The sequence below is a fragment of the Passer domesticus genome, chromosome 32, assembly GCF_036417665.1.
Source record: "Passer domesticus isolate bPasDom1 chromosome 32, bPasDom1.hap1, whole genome shotgun sequence".
NCBI lineage: Eukaryota > Metazoa > Chordata > Aves > Passeriformes > Passeridae > Passer > Passer domesticus.
Genome location: NC_087505.1, coordinates 2215380 through 2226454, shown reverse-complemented (window position 1 = coordinate 2226454; position 11075 = coordinate 2215380). Strand labels below are relative to the sequence as shown.

Below are 11075 nucleotides of genomic sequence, written 5' to 3'. Positions count from 1 at the left end.
AAACTGTTGGTTTGTCCAGTGTCATTGGAGTCCAGTGTCATTCACCCTCCCATCCACCATCACTTTTAAAAATCCATAAATGTTAAAATAAAAAATAAACCACCTTCTTTACCCTCAAAACAACAGCGTGTTCACATCATGTTTTTTTCATGTCTCATAGCAACATCCACCGCTGTGAGCTCCTGCCCACAGCAGTGGGGACAGCAGTGTCACCTGAAGGCACCGAGAGCAGGTGACATCCCCACACCCAGCCCTCCCTGCTGCAGCCTGCCAGCAGAGAGCAGGAAAGAAACAGCCAGAGGCGTGGAAAATTATCAGAAACGTGTATTTTTTTTTCTTTTTAATAGTAAACCTCTTTACAACAAATATAGTGAAAGAGTTTCCAAACAAAACTCATAAGAATTTCTCATGGTAATTATTATTATTATCATCATCATTTTTTTTAATATATTTTTTTTTTCCCTTATTGTGGAATATACAATAACGCATCACCGTACAGCACAAAAAAAGGAATATTGAAAAAACGAAATAGACGTCTCAACCACGTGCTGCAGTCCCTGGGAAGGAGCCACTGATTGTCAAGGGAGCGAGGGAGGGAATGGGGACAGGGAGTGGGGGAGGTTCTCAGCCAGGCCAGACCCCGAGGCTGCAAACCCTTCAGAGATGGAACCAGATCCCGGTTAAAGAATCAGATCCCGGTTAAAACATCACAAACTGTCGGTACCAAGCCTCCCTCTGCCGCTGCCGGGCTCCGGGAGGGGATGCCCCGGTCCCGGTGCTGCCCCGAGCTGCCCAACCCCTTGACTCGCACACACACACACACACCCACACACACGGCTGGAGGAGCATCAGGAAAAAAAAAAAAAAAAGAGGTTAAAAATATATATATATATTTATATATATATTATAGATACAGTTTCTCCTTTTTTTTTTTTTTTCTTTTTTTCTTTTTTTTTTCTTCCCTTTTAAATCGCTTCTCGAAACAATAAATAAAACTCCTCGGGGGGAAGTGCACGTCCTGGTTTGTTTCTACCTGTGCAGCACCCTGGGGGAGGATGCAGAGCTGCCTGTGCTGGGCTGAGCGGGGACATCCAACAAACCATCACGCAGAGAAGCTGACAGGGGGCACCCATGATATTTTTATTTTTTTTTTTTTTAATTTTAGTGCATCATTTAAAGGGTCTATTCTATTTTACAAAAGTTTTTTTTTTTTTTTTTTTTGCAGACACCCCAGAGTTTGCTAACACCTACCTGCTTAACTGAGCTACGGGGAGCAAAGGGGATGGGGGAGAAGCAGGAGCTGCCCCGGGGGCTCTGGGGGACAGCAGAGCGAGCAGCAGCTGGGTCACCACTTCTCCAGCACCTCATCTGCCTGCAAATGCTTGGGAAGAGCCCTGGGCAGGAGGGGAGTCGTGGCCCAGGGTGGGCTGCTGCACCCCTCGGCCTTGGGGATGCCAGCAGCCCCTGGGGACAGCCCAGCGTGGTCACAGGAGAGCGGCTGGGGGTGTTCCTGCAGCCTGAGGTGGGTGCAGGCCTGGAGAGGAGGGAGCAGGGCCAGTCTCAGGGGCACCAGCACGAAAACCTCACTGAAAACCCACCTGAAGTGAAGAAATCCCTCTCTGACCCCCCCAGCACGATGCTGGGGCTCCCCCTGGCCCGGGGTGGATGTGGGGGGCAGGGGGGAGACACAGCCACCCATCCCCACCCAGGGATGGGGACATTGCAAATCCTTCAGTCCCAAAAAACCTTCCCAGTCTGGGGGACATTGCAAATCCTTCAGTCCCAAAAAACCTTCCCAGTCTGGGGGATATTTCAACCCCTCAGTCCCAAAAACCTTCCCAGTCTGGGGGATATTGCAAATCCTTCAGTCCCAAAAAACCTTCCCAGTCTGGGGGATATTGCAAATGCTTCAGTCCCAAAAACCTTCTGAGTCTGGGGGATATTGCAAATCCTTCAGTCCCAAAAAACCTTCCCAGTCTGCGGGATATTTCAACCCCTCAGTTCCAAAAAACCTTCCCAGGGTGAGGGGATATTGCAAATCCCAGTTCCTGAAAACCTTCCCATTTTAGGGGATATTGTCAATCCCAGTTCCAAAAAACCCTCACAGCCTGGAGGACAATGTCAATCCCTCAGTTCCCCCCAAACCTTCCCATTTTAGGGGATATTTTCAATTCCTCAGTTCCAAAAAACCTTCCCAGCCTGGGGGACATTGTGAATCCCTCAGTTCTGAAAACCTTCCCATCCTAGGGGATATTACAAATCCCTCAGTTCCCCCAAAGCTTTCCCATCATAGGGGATATTGCCAATCCTTCAGTCCCCAAAAACCTTCCCAGCCTGGGGGATATCTCAATCCTCAGTCCCCAAAACCTTCCCATTTTAGGGGATAGTCAATCCTCACTCCCCAAAAACCTTCCCAGCCTGGGGGATATCTCAATCCTCACTCCCCAAAACCTTCCCATTTTAGGGGATATCTCAATCCTCACTCGCAAAAACCTCCCAGCCTGGGGGATATCTCAATCCTCAGTCCCCAAAAACCTTCCCATTTTAGGGGATAGTCAATCCTCACTCCCCAAAAACCTCCCAGCCCGTCTGGAGCCGCTCCTGGCGCAGCCTGAGCCACACCACCCTCTTCTGGCTCAAGTCAAGCACATCCCAAACAGCTCCAGAGAACGGAGCTGGGAAGGAACCGGGGTTTTCCCCTGGCCAGGGAGGAGAGGGGAGTGGAAGGAGCCTGCTCACTGCTCCAGGGTCCTGAATTCCTGCCCGGAGCGTGGCAGAGATCCAGAGCATCCCTGTGGATGCTCAGCCGGCTCCTCCCCATCTCCAAGGCTCGCTAAATCACCCCCGGGTGTTGCAGGCTCCCCGGAGCCAGGGGGACACGCCGGCGTGTTGGGAACCCTGTGGAAAAGCAGCCCTGGAACTGCAAATTTCCAAGGGGCTGCTCCTGCCCAGGATGCGGGACATGGAAATTTGGGGAGCAGGGAGGCCGGGGAGGGGTGCACGGGAAGAGCCAAGAGGGTTAAACAAGAAATCGCTGTACAACTCGGCCATGTCCAAAGTCAGTATTATTACAATATACTCTGACAAAAATATAATCTCATTTCATATCAATACAACCAAAAAAAAAAAAAAAGAAAAAGAAAACCAAAACCAGTTTTCTGTACTGTTACCATTGCTAACAGATTGAAACTCGCTATTTACAGTTACAGTAGCCAGGTAAAATACTACAGGTGAGAGACCAGAGAGAGGAGGGGCAGAGGGACAGAAGGGAGAGAAAATCACCAGGGGAAAGGGGAAAATAAAGGGGGAAAGGCCCTCTTACATCCCGAGTGTGGCTTCCTGCATTGGACAAGGAAGGGTGATGGATGGAGGTAGTGAAAACATAATACTTGGTTTATGGGTCTGCTTGGGTTTTTTTGTGGAAAGGAAAAGAGAAAAAAAACCCAAAAAGATAAAAGTGAAGGTGGAATAAAAGGATGAACACGGGTAAGGGAAACCAGAGCAAACCTTCAGCTGAAGCCCACTGTTAGACACCCTCCCACAGCTCAGGGAGAGGCGGATGGGGATGAATTTTCCCCACTTTGGGTGGTGAAAATCCCCCAGACATCCCCAAATTGTGCCCCCAGCCGGAGAGGTGGGAGGCAGGATGTGGCAGCCAGAGCTGAGGAGTGGCTGGGAAGATGCTCCTTCCCCTCCTGAGGGATGCTCCCCCGAGGAGGGCAGAGGGGACCCCCAGAGCACCAAGTGCCCCTCACCCCCAGCCAAGCTCTGGCAGCAGCAGCTCACAGCCCTGTCCCCAGAACTGGTGACAAACATCCCAACTGACACCCAAAGGGATGGGGGGGATCCCCCAACCGAGCAACACAAGGGGAGGAAAAAAGTGTAAAAAGTGAAATTCTCAAGGAAAAGGTGGGGGGTTTTTGTGAATTTGCTTTTTCCTCAGTTTGCTGAAGTTATTCTGGAGAGGAAGAGGGAAGTGAAAAAGGGAGAAGGAAAAGGAAACGTGTTCTTTCTCTTTGCCCCAGTTTACCCCAGGCCCACACGTGGCCCATCACCACCAGCTCTGGATTTAACACTTCCACTGCCCCCAGACCCCAGCCCTGGCAGGGGCCTCAACCACCCCACAGCAACAACCCCCTCCCCAAGGGACCCCCAGAGTCTCCCTGCCACAGCCACGACCCCCGCGGGGGCTCGGGTGCCCCTGACAGCACCACAAGCACTGCCAGCCTGCCCCCAGCACCCAGCCCCTCATCCCAACCTCCTGCACAGCCAGGCTCTGCCAGCCTGAAAACCCCTGAGCAGGGGTCACCCTGTCCCTGTGCTGACCACCTGAACCCAGATGACCATCCAACCCAACTGACCACCTGCGCCCAGCTGACCATCCAACCCAACCGACCACTTGACCCCAGCTGACCATCCAACCCTAGCTTGCAGGGACCTCCTTTGATCTTTGATGGGATGGATCCCTGCCCACATTCTCGTCAAAGAACGATTGGCACTAGCTGACCATCAAACTCCAGCTGACCATCCAACTCCAGCTGACCATCAAACCCAGCTGACCATCCAACCTCAGGTGACCATCAAACCCCAGCTGACCATCCAACCCAGCTGACCATCAAACTCCAGCTGACCACTCAAGCCCAGCTGACCATCCAAGCCCAGCTGGCCATCCAACCTCAGGTGACCATCAAACCCCAGCTGATCATCCAACTCTAGTGGACCACTTGTATCCAGCTGACCACCTGAACCCAGCTGACCATCCAACCTCAGCTGACCATCCAAGCACAGATGACCATCAAACCCCAGCTGACCATCCAACCTCAGCTGACAATCAAACCTCAGGTGACCATCCAACCTCAGCTGACCATCCAACTCCAGCTGGCCATCCAACCTCAGCTGACCATCAAACCCCAGCTGACCATCCAAGCACAGATGACCATCCAACTCTAGTGGACCACTTGTATCCAGCTGACCACCTGAACCCAGCTGACCACCTGAACCCAGCTGACCATCCAAGCCCAGCTGACCATCAAACTCCAGCTGACCATCCAACCTCAGCTGACCATCCAAGCACAGATGACCATCAAACCCCAGCTGACCATCCAACTCCAGTGGACCACCTGAATCCAGCTGACCATCCTACCCCAGCTGACCATCCAACCTCAGCTGACCATCAAACCTCAGCTGACCACTCAAGTCCAGCTGACCATCCAACCCCAGCTGACCATCCAACCTCAGCTGACCATCCAACCCCAGCTGACCATCCAACCTCAGCTGACCATCCAACCCCAGCTGACCATCCAACCCCAGCTGACCATCCAACCTCAGCTGACCATCCAAGCCCAGCTGACCACGTCCACAGCCCCCAGAGCGGGCAGGACCACCCCCACTGACCCACCACCACCCTCACTGCACCCAGGCAGTGTTTCAGGCCCCTTTTAGTGCCCTTCCCACCATTTTAGGCTCTATCCATCATTTAGGGCCCTGCTCCATCCCCGAATCTCCTCCAGGGCTGGGCAGGTGACTTTCCACCCCATCCTTGCTCCTGCAGCTGCGTCACCTGAGCCACACCCTGTGACCTTCCTCCCTTCCATCCTCCTCCTCTCTGCACCAAACTCTGCACACGCTGGGCACAGCTCCGGGGGTGAACCCCCCGCTCTGCGCCTGCCCTCACCACGCTGCCCCTGGCACCAGCCCACCCCAGCCAGCCCCACCGCGGCACGGACACCCCAAAAACGGGCACGGACACCCCAAAAAACGGGCACAAACACCCCAAAAAAACAGCTCTGCCAAGCCCTGGGAAAGACCAGCCTCCCCAGGCCGGGGGTCACAGCCCCCACGTGTGCCAGCCCCCCCCCGGCTCAGCCCCCTGGCACCCCTGGCACCCCGCCTTACCTGCGCTCAGGTGCGGGCTGGAGGATCCACAGAGAGTTTAGAAGGTAAAGATCAGAAACAGACTTTGGTAAGTAACCACACGTTTAGAAAGGAATATATCAGTTTGGAAACATCTCAGTGCATACTTCTTATATGAAAATATACACAAATGTATTTCATTCTCCAAAAAAGGAACAATTAAAAACAAAAGCAAACTAGCCCAAACACAATATATTAGCTGTTTTTTTGTTGGTTTTTTTCTTTTTTTCTTGTTGTTGTCATCCTTTAAAATCTTTAACGCTACACTTTGTTCAGGTTACACTTTTTTTGTCTTTTTTTTTTTTTGTAAATGTTTTTTTTCTTCATGCATTTTACACCTTTATAGCCTTTGAGAATAAATAAGCTCCATTTTGCTTCCACATCTCTAAAAACTGCAGCATTTTAACTATTGTCATTTAAATCGTGCAATTTTTTTTTGCAACACCCCTTTTTAAAAAATGGAAAATATATATATATTTTAAAACTAAACCCTATACAACGCAAAAATTCCAAATTAAAAAAAAAAAATTATACACAATTGTAACTGTCAACAGTACAGATGAGCACGAGAAATAAAATTAGATCAGAAACATATTTATAGAAGCACAAAGGAGGGTGTTGGTTTCTTAGATTGTCATTCTTCTCGTTGTCTTTTGAAAATTAGGAGGAGTTTACCAGATACTACAGTCTGGAGGGGGAAATAAAGGATAATGACCCGGACAACAAAAAAAAAAAATAGAATATAATAATAAAATAACCCCAAGCCCCCAACAAAGACCCCGACAAACAGCCCCCAAACCCCTTTCACTGCGACGTGAAGCCAACGCCGTGCCTGACCCGGGCACTCCCACCTCCCCATGAGCTGTGGCACCAGCCCAGGGCTGTACCTGCCCCTGGCACCAGCTCAGGGCTGTACCAGCCCCTGGCACCAGCTCAGAGCTGTACCTGCCCCTGGCACCAGCTCAGAGCTGTACGTGCCCTTGGTACCAGCTCAGAGCTGTCCCTGCCCCTGGCACCAGCCTAGAGCTGTACCTGACCATGGCACCAGCCCAGAGCACCAGCTCAGAGCTGCACCTGCCCCTGGCACCAGCCTAGAGCTGTACCTGACCATGGCACCAGCCCAGAGCACCAGCTCAGAGCTGTACCGACCCCTGGTACCAGCTCAGAGCTGCTCCTGCCCGTGCCACCAGCCCAGAGCACCAGCCCAGGGCTGTACCTGCCCCTGGCACCAGCCCAGGGATCGTCGAGTGCCGCGGCCGCAGCTCCGCTCCGGCGCCTTCCCCGCCAGGCAGATCTGAACCTGCATCTGCCTAACGCAGAGTTTTTTGTCTCTTGCGTTTTGTGGTTTCCAGCCTCTCAGCTTCCAGGCAGAAGAGTGAAATTGGGAGTCAGGGCGTGAAGTTAATGAGCAAAAATGGGGTTTTTTTTGGTTTGTTTTCCCCCCACTCCTGACGGTTGCTCCGCACCGACGGCGTCGAGTGCCGGGGGGTCTCTGCTGTCACCTCGTCCCGGGGTCTCTGGAGGCTCTGCTGGGCCCTCCTGCCACGCTGCTCCCGCTGGGGCAGACCCCGGTTTGCTGGGTTGAGTTTGTTTTTCATGAAGAAGAAGAAGAAAATAAAAATACAAAAAAAACTGAGAGCGATGAGACGTCATTATCCCGCCTAATTTCCAAAGCAAGGCCGTGCAAAGAGCTCAGGTGCGCGTCCAGGTACGTCCGGCGTGGCGAGGAAGACCACGGTCCACAGCATCTCTCCTGCTTCCCCAAGGACTGGCAGGGATGAGGGAGGGAGGGAGGGAGGCAGATCCGCTTCCGACGCCGACATTCCAGAGGTGAGAGCCGAGCCTGTCCCTGGCACCCGCTGGGTTGGCTTGGGAGGGGGCACGGGGGGGGTTCAACTGCACAAAACCTGCCAGGGATTTCCTCCTCTTGCCCACCCAAAGCCTTCCCGGAGCACGGGAGCAGGAGAGGGAATTCCAAATGTATGGTTGGAAAAGGGTAAAGCTGTCGTTTGGGTGGAAAAGCCTTTGAGGCAGGAATTGGGTCTTTCGAGGTCTGGAGGGGGGGGTTTGATCTGGCACATCTCTCCGTGCCTTGATCCACGAGCAGGGATGGTGGTGAGGGTACCCAGAACGCCAGCACTGCTGAGCACCCACCCTGACCCCTTCACCAGGTGTCCACACAAAACCAGCTCCTGATTCTCACCCAGCTCCTGAAGGGTTTCCTCTCCTCCTCCAAGCACTCCCCATTCATTGCACAATACTCATCAGCACTTTTTTTTTTCCTTGGGTTCTTTTTTCCAATTAGAAACTTTGTGATAAATGCTTGGTTGGGAAAAGTTTGTAAAACCCCTCATCCTGGGACGTTTTTATGCCATCCCAAGGCTGAGCTCACCCAGCAGAGGGATCCAGGAGGGGCATAAACCCCACCCTGACTCAGCTCCTCTCCCTTTGCTCTGTCTCAGGGTTGAGCTGAACCCCAGGCAGCTCCTCCACAGCCCCCCAAGGCTGGCCAAGCTCCAGCTGGCAAAGGTGGCACCCAGGCAGGTTTTGTGCCAGTTTGGGACTGCGAGCCCAGGGGTGAATGGGGCTGGGGTGGCCCTGCACAGGGGGACAGGGCAGCAGGCTGGGAGGGATTGGGGGACCAGCACGAGCACCTGCAGGGAGAAAGCCCATCCCTAATGGCTGTGCCAGGCAGGAACGGCCCCTTCTCCTCCAAACCCTCCAGCCATGAGCAGGTTGATGCATTTTTGGGATCAGGGCACCAACAGCCATCCCTGGGAAACTGCCAGAGCAAGTGGCAACATGAGGAAATTCCTCGGTATTTCCTTTTCCCTTCCACTAAATCACTGCTCAAGGCTCAAGGAGATTTTCTGCACAGCTCACTGTTGCCTTTTGAGGCCTAGAAACCTTCAGGCAAAATCTCATTAAGATCATGACTTCAGTTGCATCTTTCAGTAAAAAAATACATTTCTACCCAATTTCCTCATTTAAAGCTTTGGCCCATGTGCAATGGGAACCCATTTCTAAAATGCTTTGATGGACTTTGTTTGGTAAAATCCACAACTTGCTCTCAAAACCAGCACTAAGATCTCCTCTCCACACACCTGCTGTGCCCAGGTGGAGGTGAGGGAAAGAGAACTCCAGTGTTCCAGTGACCCTGGTCAGGAACAGTGGAGTTCCCTGCTCAGGGAGGAAGGATGCTGTCTGCTTCCACTTGTCATGCAAACGGGATTGAGCCTTAAAAATCTGCCTCTTACTCCTGATGCAGCTTCCCAATTCCAGGAGCCCCAAGCAGGCTGTGGATGTGGCTGCATCCCCGAGCTGCTCTCCACCTCCCTTTCCTGGTTTAGGAAAACCCTTCTGGAGGAAAACCTGTGCCTAGCAAAGCCCTTCGAGCTCCCAGAGAGCTGGCTCATGTCTGACCTGCCCCTCCCTGCACAGGGACCCAGGGGAATGGCCAGGAAGGAGCATTTTGGGGTGCTCTGTCTCCCATCCTGCCGCAGCTGCTCTGCCTCAGGGCTACATTCCCACTCCCCAGGAGGGTCCTGCCGGCCAGTGTGGAGCATCCCTAGGGGCTGCTGGTTTTGGTGAGGACACCATCCCACTCCAGCCCCCCATCCCCACACCCCGGGCCGCTCCCCAGCGCCGTTTGTGCTGCATGCGTCGCCTGCTGCGCTAGAATGAATGCCTACAAAATCCTAAAGCTATTTCTCAGGCAGTTTATGATAATTCCCCCCCCCCCCCAACCACCACCACCCCCAGCCCCATCCCCATCACCCGTTTCACCCTCCCCCTCCCTTCCCAGCCCCTCCAGGAGCTCCCAGGGATGGCGGGGACCCCGTTATGTGACCCAGGTATCCAACCGCATGCGCTTTACGGAGGGGCTCTCCCCCTCGGGCTCGCTGCCGGGTCGAAGGAGGCCCAGGGAGGAGCCAAAATCGGGGCGGGCGGGGTCGTCCCGCTCGCTGCTGCCCTCGTAGGAGCTGGTGTTGCTGCTGAGGCTGTCGACGGGCGAGCGGCCGGTGGGCTCGTGCCGGGGCTGGTGGGGGAAGGTGCTGAGCGGGGTGGCAGTGTTCCTCTCCCGGTTGGGCGAGACGGGCTCGGACTTGATGCTGATGTTGGGGTTGGTGTTGACAGTCAAAGTGGTGGTGTGGGATAAGTGGCTCCCTTGTCTGGGCATCCCGGAGGTTGGGAAAGGGAGGGCAGAAGGGGAGGAAGGGGGAGAAAAAGATGGAGGAGGAGATAATGGGAAATCTCTCATTATTATCTTTTTGGTGGCCTTCTACCCTCCAGTGCACAGAATTCAGAACTTGCACACTCTACAGCCAAATGAACCCACGGTTATAAACCTGGATTAGATCATTAATCTGGATGCATAAACAGAATTATGACTTCAGAATCACATCACCACAGAGCTGGGGTCAGACTCTGTGGGCAGCATTCCTCTCTCCCCAGCACCCCATGATCCAGCCCCAATCCCAGCCACTGTCCCTCAGCAGTGGCCCAAAGGCTTAGGTGTCCCTACAGCTCTGCCCCTGCACCCCTGGGCTGCACAGACCCAGCACATGGCTCACCAGGAGGTTTTGGTCAAAACTGGGAACCTCCTCAACCTCTACAACACAAAATTTTGTCCAGGCTTTCTACACATCCTATGGCCCCACTGGTGCAGGAGGTCCTGGCAGCTACTGAGGAAACTGCTGCCTGCCCTGCCTGGAAAACATGCACCAGGCAGTGAGGAAACACTAAACTCCTACACAAAAACCTGGTCCATCCATCCATTCCTCCACCCACCCACCTATCCCAGCCCTTCATCTGTCCATCTATCCTTCCAGTCCTCTATTCATCCCCGTTCATCTCTCCATCCATCCATCCATCCATCCATCCATCCATCCATCCATCCATCCATCATCCATCCATCCATCCATCCATCCATCCATCCATCCATCATCCATCCATCCATCATCCATCCATCCATCCATCCATCATCCATCCATCCATCATCCATCCATCATCCATCCATCCATCCATCATCCATGCATCATCCATCCATCCATCATCCATCCATCCATCATCCATCATCTATCCATCATCCATCCATCCATCCATCATCCATCCATCCATCCATCCATCCATCCATCCATCCATCCATCCATCATCCATCC

General features: G+C 53.2%; 1 protein-coding gene across 24 annotated transcripts in view; it reads right to left on the bottom strand.

Moving 5' to 3' along the window:
* Positions 1–1231: 1231 nt before the first annotated feature.
* MEF2D (myocyte enhancer factor 2D) overlaps positions 1232–11075 on the bottom strand; it is an 89299-nt gene continuing 79455 nt past the window's right edge. For 15 of the 24 annotated variants that reach the window (XM_064401714.1, XM_064401726.1, XM_064401732.1 and 12 more), the window contains 3 exons: positions 4995–10085; positions 4400–4742; positions 1232–4364 (listed from right to left, as the gene is read on the bottom strand). In XM_064401714.1, coding sequence (XP_064257784.1) covers positions 9755–10085 — 331 coding nt within the window. In that variant the 3' untranslated portion in view covers positions 1232–4364; positions 4400–4742; positions 4995–9754. Of the gene's footprint in view, positions 4365–4399; positions 4743–4801; positions 10086–11075 lie in introns of all 24 variants that reach the window. The other 9 variants (XM_064401722.1, XM_064401729.1, XM_064401721.1 and 6 more) reach the window with 9 other exon arrangements.